This window comes from Typopeltis vanoorti, chromosome 13, assembly GCF_054136105.1.
Source record: "Typopeltis vanoorti isolate ZY-2024b chromosome 13, IOZ_Tvanoo_1.0, whole genome shotgun sequence".
Taxonomy (NCBI): domain Eukaryota; kingdom Metazoa; phylum Arthropoda; class Arachnida; order Uropygi; family Thelyphonidae; genus Typopeltis; species Typopeltis vanoorti.
The window spans coordinates 108,316,772-108,334,273 of NC_143561.1; the positions used below are offsets into that span (position 1 = coordinate 108,316,772).

Here is a 17,502-nt window from a genome sequence, read left to right on the forward strand (position 1 = left end):
ATAAAAAAATAAAAATATTAATACTTGAAAGCAAATTAGCTTCTGAAAGATATTTTTGTTTTTAAATATGAAATACATTACGTTGTTTTATGATTTGTTTAGCATTGTTCCAAAAATACGAAAAAATTCCCATCTTGCAGATGAAAAAATGCAGGTGGATTCGTCCCAATGGATTTCGCAACCAGAACACGTTTTCATGCGAACGATAGGTGACAGGGGTTGTGCAAGTCTCCTCTTGCAATAACATTTCCAGCGATTTACAGATGAATACCAATGCCGTATATCCCCCCCCCTCTTTCTCTCTAATAGAAGGGGAAAAATATACACTTATGGGCTAAAAGTATTGGCACTGCATTAGAAATCTAGGCATTTGAATAGATGTTTAAAATGTCTTATTTTTCTTTAAAACTGAAGTAAAATAAATAAAATAAGATGAACAAACGATCCTTACAAAAACGAATAAAATTAATTAAAATTATTTAAAAATAATTAATGTTAATATTATTAATTGGTATATTTTTACTTTATCTTATTAGAATTTCTGCTATTATTGTATTATAGATTATGTTTTGGAAAACTTAGTTTCATTTATGTCTTAACTCTAATCTTGTAGGAACAGTTTTTTTTTTCCTTTTTCCCCCTCAGAATGTTTCAAGAGCACTGTAATAGGTAGGGCTCACAAACAGTTATGCATAATGCACATACAGATAATTATCCCTATCTTTTGTATTCTATTACTCACATACTTTTCTTACCTATCGCAGAAACCAAAGAAGGAACCATTATTAATTATAGCATATCTTAATTTAATTTAATAAATAAAAAAGATTTCCCTTTTCTGTGGACACTTATTAACAGAGTGGTTTGTAAAATATTTATTATAATTATTATCAACGATGTGGCAATAGTTAGTTATAATTAGATGTCACAGCTATTTTGCAAATACCACCATAAGATGTCGGAATCAGGATAAAATATAAAATATTTTGCAATTCCACGTGCATAGGAACTATAATAGATATGAATAGTTAATTAATGTAGGTGATATGTCGAGTACAAGAGATCCATATACTTGTATGTGATTTGCTTTTGTATAAATAGCTTACTCGCCAGTTTGATCTGTGACACGTTGCAGTCTGCGAATTGCTAACCATGGACAAGACTCTGGTAAGTACGTCTTACAAACGATTATTGTTTGTTAGCATTAATAGTATTTAAGGATGGTAATTAACGATAGTGTATACGAGGTGTACTTGTATTCCGTCCTGGGGTAGAAATATTCTGGATGAGATGAAAACCAAATTCTTTAAATGCGTGTAAATCATTCACATGCTAATTTTCGGTTAAAAGTGATTCATGCGAGCCTATCGAATATGAAACTTTTTTGTCAGTCAAGTAGATAATAACCACTCGTTTGTAAATAATCTGTGCAATTTTTCTACAGTTTTCTCACTTCCAGATGTTGTAGGACGTCCATCTTGCGCTCATCTACATTTAAGATTAACGACTCAATGTCTCAAAATCATTTCGAGGGATTGCGTCGATCATTATTTTGTTCTTTATACACCAAAATGCAAACACATTGCTCAGTATATTCATCTTAAACATGCCTGAAAATCACGTTTAGTTTTATTGGCTCACCAAGCCACTAGAACTGGCCAACACATGCACAGCATTGTTCTGTCATAATAATAACAAGGGCTTGGTTGATAATTCAATCCAATCTCGGTATGTTTTGAATAGATCTCAAAGGTTCCTTCTTATCCCACAATAGGAAAATCTCATTATAATTTTGAATATTATTATAGTTTTGTTTCATGTTTTATCACCAATTAAAGGCGTTGTTGTAAATCAGAAATTCTCTATTTTACAGATTTTCTTCCTTTGTGCGACTTTGCTGGTGGTATTTTGTTTACAGAAAGCTGATTCAACCAACTTGGGTAATTCATTTTAATTATAATGTCACCATTAATTACTTAACATTAGATAATATATAGTTTACGATAAATAGGAATTGTATTAATCATTATGTAAAACTTTTTCAAATGAATTGCTTTCTCCTTCAAATAAAAAACAACTAATAATGTTCCAATAACTTTATATAAATTTAGCTACAATACTGATGTGATTTTAAATGTTTGATAAATTAATTAGAATCAACAAATATATGAAACTATCGGAGGATATCTAGCCAAACAACATTTCTTATTAAAGTCATGTTAAGAGAAAGAGAGAGAGAGAGATTTATAAAATGTAGCCTTGCTCTAAAATGATACGACTTTCAAGATCTTACAATGCAGTTTTAACAGTGTTTGTTGCATTCTTCCGCTCTTCACAAAATCTAACGTACATCATTACTTTGCAGAGAGAATGGAAAACATGCGTGCCAAGAGATCTCTGAACGCTGCTGAAAGGATGATGCTTCAAAAGAGATCTTTGGATGCAAACGAGAGGATGATGCTTCAAAAGAGATCTTTGGATGCAAACGAGAGGATGATGCGCTCAAAGAGATCTCCAGATGCTGCTCATAGAATGCGTATTCAGAAAAGAAGTCTGGATGCTGCCCAGAAGGCGATATTTCAGAAGAGAGCTATGGATATTCAGCGAATGTTGCGTGAGAAGAGATCTGCAAATGCTGCTCACTAAGTGCATTATTGTCTATGTGGGGAAAGATTTCCCTTCTCAGGGCTACCCCACTCACATACAACTATGGGAAACTTATATTTTCATATATATCAGTATTTTCTGAAATCCAATTACACAGGATTTAGATGCACTTAAAATGATTTGATGTTTATTATAATAAATATATTACTTTCTTTTAAGATAATCCCATTTGTAATTAATATATTACTTTCTTTTAAGATAATCCCATGTATAAATATATTACTTTCTTTTAAGATAATCCCATTTGTAATAAATAAATTACTTTCTTTTAAGATAATCCCATTTGTATAAATATATTACTTTCTTTTAAGATAATCTCATTTGAGTAACATTTTATGGAAGAATCAATTATAACTAATGATGTATTCTTAATGTATGAAAATAAAAATAAAATAGTTCATTTAAGCTTTGTTTCAAACTGAATGTTACAAAATAAAAAAATAAAAAAACTACTTTTTACCACAACAGTTTACAACATACCAATTGTTGCTCAAGAACGAATTCACCAAACATCATGTCGGTACCTGGGTGACCACCCAGCAAAATTATTTTGTACTAACGTAAGCAGGGAAAAGGTACAAGATCCGAAAAAAAAGTGCTAAATTTTTATTTGCTTTCGTTTCACTCTATTTAGGGCATTTTACAATATTACTGTCTTATTATCATAGACGAACTCAATGTAAAACCGCTAAATTAACACATGTACAACAAATATGAAAAGAAAAAAAAGTAAAAATCACCTCACTGTAGTCATCTATGAGACCAAGAGCTGTCAATCATCATAACAGAAGTCCCAGTTGTAACTCTAGCACTTAACACGTGTATTAATTTACCATATACTTTTTAGTCTCATTTTAGTGTTTAAAATAATGAAACATTAAATTTTCAGTTATTTAATATGCTATTTACATATATACAGGGTTCTACCCACAAGAAAAACACTGGAAGTATTTATTCATTATTTTTTATCAGATTTTGCTAAATTAGTTAACTCTTCAGAAATAGTAACATCTGTAGCTGATGAATGTTTCGATTTTTCTTTTGTCAAAAGGAGTCCATTCATCAAACGAGTTTTTTTTTTTTTTGAGATTTCATTGCGTGAAACTACAGCCAAAGCATTTTTTTAAAATAAGATATTTACGTTTAGTGCGTCCATACTGTATTTTCTTAGCAATTTCACTATAAAGAGCAATTGTTTTCAATAGAGTTGGAAGAGTATCCATAAGCCACAAAAGCAGATTGTGTTCGGCATCCAGGGGCCGTTCCGTGGGTTTGCACCATCTGAGTGCAAATTTATTGTGCACCCCCCCCCTTGAATTAAAAATTAAAAGATCCCGAAGTACAATAACATAACACGTTACGAATCATTTTATTATACTGCACATTAAGAGGAATGTATATTAAAATAAAGAAAAAACACAAATAGTAAAAAAAACAAAACTTATTTTATATAATAAACAAACATACTCCTATAATGTAACATGGAACACGACAAGAAAAGAAGAAGAGACTCTCAGAATAACTCAGCGTGCAATAGAACGTAGGCTTTGTAACATCAGCAAAATGGAACATGTTAGACAGAGATCAAGCATAAAAGATGTGGTAACTGCAGTATATGAAAGCAGGTTGAGATGGGTAAGTCACATAGCCAGACTCAGGGATAACAGATGGACATATAGAATATTCAACTGGCAACAAGAATAAAGAGAAAACTAGGAAGACCACCTACAATATGAGAAGATCCACTAGTGAAATCTGTGGATATAACATGGAAGAGAGAGGATCGAGATTGTTGGAGGCATCTTTGTGACCTGCACTCATGGAGAAATCCTGAGTGAAACACGGATCCATCAAGAAGAAAACTCAAGAAACTCCTAGAATGCGTGTTCAGTGTGCTGAGAGCAGTAGTTAAAGTTAGTTGTGTTGAAGCTCGTACCATTTATTTAACTACCCAGCGACTCAGCCCCTCACTGAAATCTCTCACATTCGAAGGTGACAAATATGCACAAACAGTTCAGTGTATTATTTATTCCCTATTTTTTATGAACGTATTCAATTATATCTCCCCTAAATTGTGCCGCCAGGGTTCATTGCACCCTTTGCACCCCGGTACGGAAGGGGCCTGTCGTATCATATGCACATAATCTTAATTTTGTTAATTTGTTTTTCCGATTGGTATTTGGAACTGGATTTAAACAACGACATTATACCTAGTGTGCTTCTTTTAGATTCTGCTAGTTTTTGAATGTTTGCATGACGAATCAATAGACATTTGCTACCATTAATGCTTATATCTCAAAATTTACAATAAGCAGTGTGTCCTTTACTCTTACCTGAACTGATCCAGGATTTAAGAATGGGATCCCCCAACGATTTTAATTTTTACTTATATGATTTTTTCATCTTTTTAGATGAACCTTGTAAACGTGAATCTGAATCATTACTATTAACACTTTCTCTTTTATCTGAATTACCTTTGCCAGAGATGGTTTCTTGTGGGTGGGAAGGGCTGGCATTGAGATCTTCACTTTCAATGACTCATTTATGTACTTTACTGATTGATACACGATTTTCCCCTGAGATTTAGAATCAAATTTAAATTTAGAAAGTTTTTCTTGCCACTTGTCTATGTTTAAAAGGAAAATCTAAATAATAATATTTTCTATGAATAATTAAACGTTTTTGTTAATGAAATTAATAAAAACACTGGACTTCTTATAACGCGCGGGAAGTTGAACAGGGAAGAATATATTTTCATTGGCTAATGGCAGTCGGATTGTGTGAGTACGGGATCGGAGCGGGGGGGGGGACTAGCGAACAGTGAGAGTGGTAGGGGGAAAAAGAGAAATCATATTCTTGTGTTTCTGAATGTGAAATATGGGGAGGTGGGAGAAGAGAAAAATATTAAACTCAGTAGGCTAACTCTCATGTCGTTATTATTATTATTATTATCAGGAAGGAAAAAAGTACTAGATCTGTTGGTGAATGTACTAGAACACTAAAAATTTATAAAAAGTACTAGATTTAGTACGAAAGTACTACTAGATAGATGTGGTCACCCTGATCGGTACTTGACATTCACAAGTGAATAATGTTTCTACTGATACAACTTCAAAGATAGCGTCCTAGGTTACAGGGATATAAGTGGATATTGAATCCAACATTACTTGAAAGCCCACTGTTAACTTCTGTGGCTAGATGGATCTCAATCCCGTGGATTATAATCCCTTCATCGCTAGGAAGTTGATTTAAATTAAGAGATTATTGAGCACCTGGCTCGCCCAATTTAGGGTTGTATGGGAGAGCATGTACCGATGAGCAGAGCCGCTTTCGGGCACTTGTGCTTCCACCTGTCGTTTTCATCGTAGTTAGATGACTCTCTAATGAGTTGGTTTGAGTGAATTGCTGCTTTGGTGAAAAATGCAGTGGCAATGTAACGGAGATACGTCGGAACATCCGAAATGTCAGCATCTCGGTGGAGGAGAGCATTCCTGACAAACCACGGAGCATCAAATATCATACGAAGGCACTTGTTTTGGATGACTTGCAGTTTTTTGATGTTGCTGGGGGCAGTGTGTCCCCAAGCCGGCGATCCGTATATGAAAGTGGGTCTGATGATTGTTTTATAGATCTTAAGTTTGTTGTTAATATTCATTTTGCTTCTTCGGTTGATGAGGGAGTAGAGTTGGCTGATTGCTGTGTTGGCTTTATTACAAGCATAAGTAATGTGAGGGTTGAAGCTGAGTCGGTTATCCAGTTGTATGCCTAGATACTTGGTTTTGGTTTTCCAGGGAATTTCTGTGTTAAAAAGTTTGATTACTCCGTGGTGTGTTGCTTTTCGTCTTGTGAAGAGGATAGCAGTGCTTTTCTCTGCATTGACTTCTACTCTCCATTTCCTAAACCAGACTTCCAGGCTAGTTGCTGCGTTTTGTAGACGCTGCGTGGCTAAGTGTGGTCTGAGAGATCTGCTCAGAATCGCCATATCGTCCGCATAGCTAGCAATGGTGGTTGATGCTGCGTTTGGGATATCTGCGACGAAGATGTTAAATAGAAGTGGCGAAAGTAGTGATCCTTGGGGGAGGCCCGCGATGATTCTTCTCGGTGAGGATCTGAGTCCGCGCAGCTTCACCTGGAATTTTCGGTCTTTTAGGAAGGAGTCTATGAGTTTGGTTAAGATAGAGAGGTATGTTAGCTGTAAGTAGTTTATATACAAGGCCTTTATGCCACACTTTATCAAAGGCTTTTTCAACGTCGAGAAAGATAGCTCCTGTGTGTTGTCCCCAGTTGTAATGAATTTTGTCAACCTGTGGACCTGTTGGGTAGTGTTATGGTCAGCACGGAAGCCAAATTGTTCACCCGGGATCAGGTTGTTTTTGTCCACTTCAGCTTGCAGTCGGTTTAGAATGACTTTTTCCGCTATCTTTCCCAGGCATGATAAAAGGCTGATTGGTCTGTAGTTTTGCGGGAATTGTGGCGCCTTACCTGGTTTGTGGATGAGAATAATGTCTGCGTGTTTCCATCGAGTGGGAAAGTAACTAAAACGGAGTATTGCATTAATAATGGCAACGAGGTGCATAATTGCCTTATGCGGGAGCGCCTTGATGGTTTTGTTTGTAATTTCGTCTGGTCCTGGGGCTTTTTTGTTGTTGATTTTTCTTATTATGGAGTAGACTTCTCTAGGCGAAGTATTGCAGATATTTTCACGGCTGCAGGGCTGGCGTAGTGCGCTTCGGACATGTCTGTGTATTCTCTCTATGAAAAGAAAGTCTGCATGGGCATAATTTGGGCTACATTGAAGTTGTAGGGCGTCTGCAAAGGCTTCAGATTTTTCATCGTCTCTATAGACAATACCTCTTTCTCCGTGAATGGGCTGTATGGCAGAGCGGTTCGTTCGGAGAGCTTTAGTCATCTTCCATATGGAGCTGTCTTCCGCTTCAAGGGAACACAGTTTTCTTTCCCACTCCTGGTTTCTGTAATCTTTCAATGCGTAGCGAATTAACTTCGTCGCTCTATTTAGCTCCTGGTGATCTTGAGGAGAGAGTGTGGTGTGATAGCGGCGCCTGATCTTATTTTTATTGCGGATTAAAGTGCGGATGTCTTCCGGAAGTAGGTTTTCTTGGACTGGGATGGGATGTGAGCAGTGGAGGATGCAGATAAGCCAACATGTATTTTATTTTCAAGGTACTGGACCGCTGCATCAATTTTTTCTCGCGACGAGATAGTTGGTACTGAGCCTATTAGGGTGCTGAGAGTAGTATTAAATTTTTTGAAGTTAGTACGCGTCTGGCTGGGAATGAGTTCTGAATCCCCTCCCAGGCTTAAAAGTACTGGATTGTGGTCAGAACTGAGGTCATTAACGACTTGTAGTTGAAAGTGATATGATGTGTTCTTGAAGATGGCAATGTCAAGCACATCTGGTCTGCCTCGCGGCCCGTAATGCGTTGGTTCAGTCGGGCCTGTGATAACGATGTTCCTTAGTGAGGCGAAGTTGTGTAGAACTCGTCCGTTGCTGTTGAAGCCTTTGCTATTCCATAGTCGATGTTTAGAGTTAAGATCACCTGCCACAATTGTTGCTTCAGTTGTATCGAGCAGCTGAGAAAGATCAGAGGATAATAGAGTGTTGCCAGGGGGGTTATAGACTGAGAATATTTTGAGACTGCCTGCATTATTGGTGTGGATTTCGACCAGTATTTTCCAGATTTGTTGTGTTGATCTTTTTGATTTCATTATGTCGGATGTTCCTCCTGACGTAAATGGCAGTACCGCCACCTCTGGCATTAGATCTGTAGTTTCTGAGCAATGAGTAATATCTGAGTTTAGGGTTATCACAGGGCCGGAGGTGAGTCTCATTTATCAGGAGTATATCAATTTGGAAGTTCAGTCCACTTCTAAAGATCCGTTTCTTAATAAGCCACCTAAAACCTTGTCATCATCAACTCAAATACCCTGGTGTATATAAAATATTGTGTGATTGTGATATTCCTTATTTTGGGCAGACAGACAAATCTGTCGAATATCATAATTTATTGCATAGATTTATATGTCAAACAAATGTGAACCTGAACTTCACTGAGTCTTTCACTATTTTGCTAAAATTAAAAAAAATTAAAAGAAAACAAATACAGTGTAGTTTTTTTTTATATGCGATCATTTGAAAAGCGGAGAATGTGAACTAAAAGGAATTGAAAAAACTATTTGTAACTATTGAAAAGCACATTTCTCTCCCGAAAAATGTACAAATTACTGGCCTACAAAAATTAAATGAATCTCGTGATTGGCATCTTTATTCCAATTATCTCAAACTCTGTGACAGTAGAACTAAACCACACAATTATGAGCATTAGCAGAGTGTGTACCATTTCCATTACTAGGAATTAACAGAAAATAATTCAACATTTAAGCAACCAGAAATCAGGCACATGTATGGCAAATGGCATATAAGACTTTTCTTCTTCTTTTCCCTTCATATTCTGATGACGAGGCTATATCCTTTAAAATCAAATGCCCCAGAAATTAAACAGAAATTCTGTTGGTTAGCTGTGAAAGCAGATCATCATAATATCGTTTCTACTTTTGTGTTTATTGTTAATTTTAATCTTTGATATTTTGGGTTTTGTTTCTATTTCGTATTTTCGCCTTATTCTGATTGAGGATTTATTTTAATTATTGTCTGCTGGGAGATGCATTTCACTGTTCGGTATGGGACCTCTACCAAGCTTGTTGGAGGCCTGAAGTGGCTTGGTATGTATATAATGTTCTGGTAGATTATTAAATTTGATATTTCAATGCATTTTCGATTTTTAGTATCACTTATCATTTGCAGTTAAAGAGTACATTTTTAGAATCTGACTGGAAATAGCATGGCTGATAAATACATCAGACAATGTTGAAAATAAAATATAAGATATCACAACTAACTTTAAACGAAAGGTACTTTGTAATCCACCCAAGTGAGACTGTGAATTCAGAAACATTGCTCAAGAGATCAAACACGGAATTTTTTTTCAAGTCACTTAAAAAGAAGCTCGTGATTGACATATAAACAGTGTGGTTGTATCACCACAAGCGATGAAAATCGCTTAGCACATAAAGACTTTCAAAACACTCAGGCCAGTTTAGGATTAGATTAGTGATACTGTTGGTTAGAGAGCTGATAGGCTAACCGCTCTGACACCTCCAGAGAGTCCAAAAGACTCATCGGGGGAGGGCATCTACTCTACAACTATTCGTCTCCACCACTCACTCAATCCACGAACCGCAACTACCGCACCATCTACCGCCAACCACCACCGCCACTTTCACAGACAATCGCAAACATCCATGCCCATGGTGGGATTCGAACCCACAGCCTTTTGTCTGGAGAGTAGATACGCTAATGATTCGGCCAACCAGATCTAGATCGATCATTTTAGTTAATTATTTTTAGTTCAGTTCCTTTAAGTCACAAAACTTTGAAATGGTGCACCATTTTATATTACAAATGCTGTTAAATAAGTTAAGTTCTCCGTTAGGTAGAATAATGTTCCCGTTTGGTGCCAGGGGTAAGAATAGCTCCGATGCATGTCGTACGAGGTGACTAAAATGGGTACCCAGGGAGAGTAGTGAATGGAGATTCTGTAACGAATGAGGTTTTTACTGAGGCTCGGCTATTGCTGTTACCCTCCTGCCATGATCAGAGCTTATATAGCTCAATGATAATACCCAATTCATAGATTTTCCTCAATCAGATGACAGGATGAAGATTCAAGGACTCAGTCCATCTACTGCCCCCCCCCCCCCAAAAAAAAACAGAACAATGTTATGAAATTATACAAGTTGTGTTCGCTGCGGCTCGTCAGGATATTTTGTATTCAGTTTACATAAAAAAACCAGAAATCATGATAAATGTATATACTACTTTTATGAAACGTATAAATTACATATAAATTACAAAAACGTATAAATTACATATGTATTTATTACATTTATATTGTATTTAAAATGTTATTATTCAATTTTATATAGTTCATATTTAATTTTCTCAAATTGCGTATTGGAACCTTTTGGTTATATCATAAATTTCTGGCAGGTATTTAGTTTATTCTTTGACACTCAAACAGCTCGTTTACGTGATGCTTTTCTTGACATTTCGGTAGGAAGTTTAGATTTGTAAATGTGTATAACCAATTGGAAGGAGAAGTGTCGAAATATTAAGCACAATAAAATACCTTTTTCTAAACTTAAAAACTGTTTTTCACATTTGTTTTTCTTATACAATGATCAGAACGTAAATCTGACGGAGCTATAACAGAAAGTACTCTATTATTCTTCAGGTTTTCTCTTAAAAATAAATTGCATCTAATCTGGGTTTAATTTTACTCCAACCTTGATTTGATGTAATTTGTTAAGAACATTCATCTCTGGGCCTTCCTGACTCTTATTCTATTCCGACAATTTAAAGGCTAGGTAGTAGCTAGTTGATGACATGCAATGCAGTGTATTGTCGCAACATTTACAGAATGGACGATGACCCGTTTCGTGGTTATCACACAACTCAAAAGATGGCAGCACTTTCCTTTTTTAATCCTCTTTTACTGCTACTCATTTATTATGAATGAGTAGCAGCAAAAAAGTAGACAATAGCATTAGTAATCCGTTTGATTGTTTTAAAAACCACTTAACAAGAAATTTAACTTTGCTTTCAACCCTAGTTTCTTTTTATGACCTTAAGCATTTCATATGTGCGTTTTGATAAACATATTAAAATCTTCAATATGTTAAAAAATTTTTTTAAAAATTTCAGTATAAACTCGAATAGAAAAAGCCCCTTAGAAAGAGTTTGCGACACATACTTTCTAAGAGCACATTCGCTTTCAATGTGGGGTTGTCAGGAACAGCTATATTATGTGCCATAATATCTCTCCATTTCTGTTTTTTTTTAATTATTTAAAGTTAAAAATAAATTAGTTTTATCTATTATGCTCAATAACTAAACAGATGGAACAGTTTCGAAACGAATATAGATGTTGATATTACAAATTAAATTATTAATAAACCTAATTTTCAGTCTCAGAAATACGTCATTTTAGCCTTAAGAAAACAATCCTCGCACAAAATGAAATCAGAGTCACCTGCATCACTGTTTGCGGACTGTTCTTTCCATGAAATCGAATCAACATCTGAGGCGATTTTTAATATTTTCGTTCGAAAAATAATTAGTAGCAAACGGAGAAAAATAAGTTTCCTATGTTGCTCAAGTCTAAAAATAATGTATTAGCTGCGAAAATGCATTTCGCTCGCTAAAATTAACAATTAATGCAGCTTCACATTTTCAGATAGCTGGCAGCACGTCGCATCATTTTAGCTTCAAATTTTGTGCAATGAACGTGTTCATTTAATAATGAAATTTTAAAATTGCGATATAATATACTAAAATAAAACCAATAAAAGTTGTGTTAAAATTAAAATAATAAACTGAATTCGTTTACATGAAAATTTTCTTAAAGTATTTTAGATATATTATAAAATAAATTATAAAATACTTATATACCTTTTTCTTTTTTTAATTGAGTAGAAGTCTTAAATGTATAATTCTAAAACCGAAAGATTGTAGAAGCATATTTCTACCAAAAATCATGCTTTATTTATTCACATGTTTAATTGGTGATGGGTTATAGTCCTTAAGAGGACTGACTTAAAGGGGCGAAGCAAGAATGCTTTTCATCTTCCCCGTTATCTGTAGAGGACAATGTAAGAATAAGGTGGTATTGAGCTATTAAAGCTCTGATCATGGCAGGAGAGTAACAGCAATAGACGAGCCTCAGTTAGAACGTCATTGGCTACAGCATTGCCATTCATTATCCTCTAAGGGTATTAATCACCGTATCTCACGGGCCCTTATAGTCCTTATAAGAACTGGCTTAAAGGGGCGAAGCAAGAATGCTTTTCATCTTCCCCGTTATCTGTAGAGGACAATGTAAGAATAAGGTGGTATTGAGCTATTAAAGCTCTGATCATGGCAGGAGAGTAACAGCAATAGCAGAGCCTCAGTTAGAACTTCACTGGCTACAGCATTGCCATCCATTACCCTCCAAGGGTATTGGATTGAATGAATCAATCACCGCATCTCACTAATAAATTATTAGTTATACATAACATTAATAAATTGACAATTGACAATTATTCATTAAGGGTGGAGCAAAATGCTTTTCATATTCCCCGCTATCTGTCGTGGTTACAGTGAGGGTAAAATTTACGAGCAGTTTGCTCGCCCTGAATGGGCATGGAGATTATGTATCGCTATAGGAGGCTAATATAGTTTTTGGTCTTCTATATTTGAATAAGTCCGTTGGCTCGTATGCTGCAGCTTGTTGAACCAAATCGTTGGGATGTGTGGACGTCTTTAGAAAAAATTTGGAAGCTAAGGATTGTAGATGAGAGAATATAAGAAATATTTGTGTCTCTGTGAAATTAATAAATAGTCCTTATAAGGACTGGCTTAAAGGGGCGAAGCAAGAATGCTTTTCATCTTCCCCGTTATCTGTAGAGGACAGTGTAGGGATACGGTATTATTGAGCTATTAAAGCTCTGATCATGGCAGGAGGGTAACAGCAATAATAATTTATTAATAAGATCAATATATGATTCTTGTTTTGGTGTATTAAAATGTCTGACTTTTTTAGAGTTTTTAAAGAAAACCTTTGGATATTTTTAAATAAAATAGATTATAATATTTAGTACAACGATATTCTATGATAGATACTAATAAATATGTTATTTTCGTGGCCTGAACGGTTTCTCTCTTCTCCAACCCATAACTATGCTTCCTAAGCATGATCTAACAGCATAAGTGGCAACAGAATAATAGCTAGCTTGTCGTGGAGCCTCTTGATGCGTTTTCGCCAAGTTCATTACAATGTATGCTCTGCGACCTGCTCATAAACAATCTCTGATCTTTCCAGTACTGAACCAAAACAATGGGAATGCGCAAAAATCAACTTTCATCTCAGGCTTCCTAATAATTAATGTGGATGAGTTTCACTGTGGAATGAGTATCGTTTATCACGTGTATCATGGATCTTCTAAGTGCAAATATCATCAGTATCTGCACACATGATGTAAGCTCGAATCGCTCCGCCATGGATGCCTGTAGGTTGTAGATGAATTTCAATGCTCAGTGTAAGTTCACCATTCTGATTGGAAGCTTAAAGTCTTTTTACTTTTATTTTAATCGGTGGACTGCATAGATCCCCCCCCCCACGAAATTCTGTTACACACAACATTTAAATCGCTGTGCGTACCCATAATATTAATATACCCATCATTTCTTCGAGTAAACAATAGAATATGTTTATTTCGACAAATTGATGGAGTATTTTCTCATTTATTCATAAAGTCTGTTAATAAAGAAGCTTTCTAGGTTTTTATAAGAGGTGTCTGCCTCTTATGGCTATCTGCTGTACAACAGTTTTAAGAAATATGAGGAAATCGAAGTTAGACTTACTATTAGGTAGTCGGCAGTTTAATGAGACATTTTATGCTATCAAATATTAAAGCTTCTCTAGATTAGATCGGAGAAAGAGGCAAACAACATAATTTTGTTGCACTTTTTCTTTTATTTTGTCATACACTAAGATATCAGTGGATTAACTGTACCATAGTAGATTTTGTCAACATGTTTATCACAACAGCTTTTACTATCAATTGTTTATATAATGATTATAATAAACATAAAATGCTGATGATTTTCTACAAACAAGATTATTTTATGCAGCAGCCGGTGTAGTTGGAGGCCGTCCTCCGCATCGCTTTCTACGAGAATGCACCATGTGAAGATTGTCAGCTGCCCTCCTGGCTCGTAGCAGACTGCGAAGACTGTCCAGTTCTCTCTTCTCAAGTTGAATCAACTGAGCACTCTCTGGGGATCTCTTTGCTCGCAACTTTTCCATCAGTTCTGCAAAATAAGTAAAGTCCGTGCATTGCGACAGAAATGCATACTAGAATAAAAGAAAAGTCTGAAAAGAAATTAAAATAAGAGCATGCGTGTGTATGTGTGTTGGAGAGAGAGCGAGAGAGAGAGATTACCTTGGTTTATCGCTTCAGTATTCTTTACGTAGAACACTAACATTAATGATAAAGCAACGAAGATAATCTGCAAAACATACAATAATCAATCAGTTTTCATCGTTTTAAATACTGCAATTTATTATCTACAGAACATAAAGCAAACCAAAATATTTTGACAATATTTAATGATCTTAAAACAAAAGATATACTTCTCATTGTTTAGATGCTTAATAATAATTTTATTTCTTTAAGTGCACACAAATAGTTCAAATCTCATTTAATTGATTGAGTGACATTGCTATTTTATTAGTAAAAAAATTTACTCATATTACAGCAAATAATTATAGTGTAACTAAGATTAATAAGTACAGCTCAAATATTTAAGACCGCGCGGTTAGCCTAGAGGCTGTGCGCTTCGTAACCATATGCCTGGGGAAGGAGTGTCCTGGGTTCGATTCCTGTCGGTGATGTGAGGAGCTGAAGGATCTTTCTCAGCCATAGCCAAGTTAGTCGGTCTTGGGAGTGGATAGCAGGTTTTTTCCTCCAGTTTATCTGGGGTTTTTCCTCCCGCAAGCAGGCAAACCGGCCCCGTGAATGAACACACGCAGCTACAGCCATAGAATATACCGAGAGGCATAGGGCTAGCCACCTTATCCTCGGGACTGGCAAGACTTAGACGTGCTTAAGATAGCTCTTTAACAGGCAGGTAGGCCTAACACGTAGAAGGGAGAAGAAGAAGCTCTAATATTTAAAGAATAGTTCTGGAAGAGTACTCACCACTTTCTTCTCCATGGTTCTAAGGATACAGAGCACAAGAGGTGATGCGTTGAGCGATTCAGTTATATATACAGAAAATATTCAATAAAATAAAACAAAAATACACAACTGTGCCGATCGCTCCCTCTGTACACGGTGAGTTAACTAAATATATCATCTACATCATTTAAATATTCATAATTTGTATTATTCCATTCGACTGAGTTACTTCCTTCTCACACCGGATGCTCTCTTCAAAATATGTTCCGCCCATTTCCATTTCTCCTACGATTGCCACACCGTTTACCCAATCTCGCCTCATTTCGACTGCCTTCATTGGCACCCCATAGTGATAGATGAGAAAAGCTTCTTTCCAAAGGGAGCTTCCCAATACAATTAATGGTGTTTTCTGTGATACAGAGTTTCTACTTATAACGTAATAAATTTAAATTTCAAAAAGAAAGTTCGACACTAAATAAGAATTTAGAGACAGAAAGTAAAGTTACACGTTCTAGTTTGTCTTTGAGTCTCTACAGTAGGTGTGGATTATTACCCCTCCCCCTCACACACACACAATTTAGGATAAAACTTTCTCGATTTGGGAAGATTTTTTTCCTAATAATTTAACGAGCAAAGCAAATCCACATTAAGAAAGCTCAATCTTTATTTGAACTCAAATTGGAATCAATTTAATTGAAAGTCTATTGCAAAAATTTACTCTGTATTCATATTGTTATTACTAAACATTCACCAAAAACCTTTAGCTTTTGACAGCAGCATTGCGAAGCAAGAATGCTTTACATCTTCCCCGTTATCTGTAGAGGACAGTGTAGGGATAAGGTGTTATTGAGCTATTAAAGTTCTGATCATGGCAAGAGAGTAACAGCAATAGCCGAGTCTCAGTTAGAACTTCATTGGCTACAGCACTGCCATCTATTATTACCCTCCAAGAGTATTAATCACCGCATCTCACGGTTGATTTTCCCTCCTGTTGCAGTATCTTTCAAAGCCATAAAGAAATTTAAAAGGTGTTTAAAAAAATAAGAAAGTTTACAATTTAATATAACAGAGTTTGCAATTATAATTTTGAAAATGTTGTCATTTTTAGATTTAACAAAAGAAAATATATCACTTTAAGTTCTAACCTTGACATAGATATCTCTACGATTCTATACCTCAACACGGAATAGTAAATGTAGGACACTTCATAATGCACACAACAGCTGTTTGGTAATGTTCTTTATTAGATCGGATGTGTTTTCGCATCTATTCGTGTATTCCTGGCTTCTGAGCGCGGTTGTGCTATATATTAGTATTTTTGAGTTTTATTAGAGAGAGAAATAAATACAAAATTCATTCATATTTAGTAATCCGTATCTGGGATGGTAATTCATAATTAATATTTGTAATTACAATCAGTAATTCTTCTCCTTTCTTCTTTCTCTACGCGTTTATCCCGCTTCCAATGCAGGGTCCGCGTGTTACATTTTTGATGCGACTTTTTGTTAGTACAACCCCCAAGCCCCTGTCGCCGAGCATGCCGCTGGGGGTGGGGTATGTATTTTTTGACTGTAGCAACGTGTGTTCACGGGGCCGATTTGCCTGCTTGCGGGATGAAAAACCGCAGATAAACTGGGGGTGGGTGGGGTGGCGAAATCCATGCTGTCCACGCCCAAGACCGGCTAACTTGGCTACAACTGAGGAAGATCCTTCAGCTCCTCACTTCACCGACGATAATCGAGCCTAAGACATTCCTTCCCCATGCATGTGGTTGCGAAGCGCAAAGCCACTAGGCTAACCGCGCGGACTAATTATAATCAGTAATTAATATTGATAATTGTGATTAGCAATTAATTTTTAAAAATTTAAAAAGGTGTTTGAAAATATAATCAAAATTAGAGTTTGTATTAATTTAATTTCCTTAAAATTAAGAAAAATTCATTTCATTATAAGTTTATATACGAAAGTATATCAACTTTTCATTTTTACTGGGAAAAATAAGCGTGACGTGGATGTTCCTCAACACCTCATTAC

At 35.7% G+C, this 17,502-nt stretch overlaps 1 protein-coding gene and 1 long non-coding RNA gene across 2 annotated transcripts; one reads left to right on the plus strand and one right to left on the minus strand.

The window, feature by feature from the left end:
• Positions 1-1,134: 1,134 nt before the first annotated feature.
• Positions 1,135-2,791, plus strand: LOC150100456 (uncharacterized). The gene is made up of 3 exons (XM_090403232.1): positions 1,135-1,167; positions 1,874-1,940; positions 2,366-2,791. The coding sequence occupies exons 1-3, from the start codon at positions 1,153-1,155 to the stop codon at positions 2,644-2,646; spliced, it is 363 nt and encodes a 120-aa protein (XP_090259358.1). The 5' UTR covers positions 1,135-1,152; the 3' UTR covers positions 2,647-2,791.
• An 11,450-nt stretch (positions 2,792-14,241) lies between these two features.
• LOC150100457 (uncharacterized) lies at positions 14,242-15,508 on the minus strand. The gene is made up of 3 exons (XR_016549295.1): positions 15,490-15,508; positions 14,731-14,797; positions 14,242-14,599 (listed from the first exon to the last, which is right to left on the minus strand). It is a non-coding gene; the product is annotated as an uncharacterized LOC150100457 (long non-coding RNA).
• Between the last annotated feature and the right edge of the window lie 1,994 nt (positions 15,509-17,502).

What these genes read in the sequence shown, in the direction of transcription:
- LOC150100456 (XM_090403232.1), top strand. An exon ending in AGCTGATTCAACCAACTTGG is followed by an intron (nt 1,941 to 2,365) that starts GTAATTCATTTT and finishes ATTACTTTGCAG; the next exon opens with AGAGAATGGAAAACATGCGT.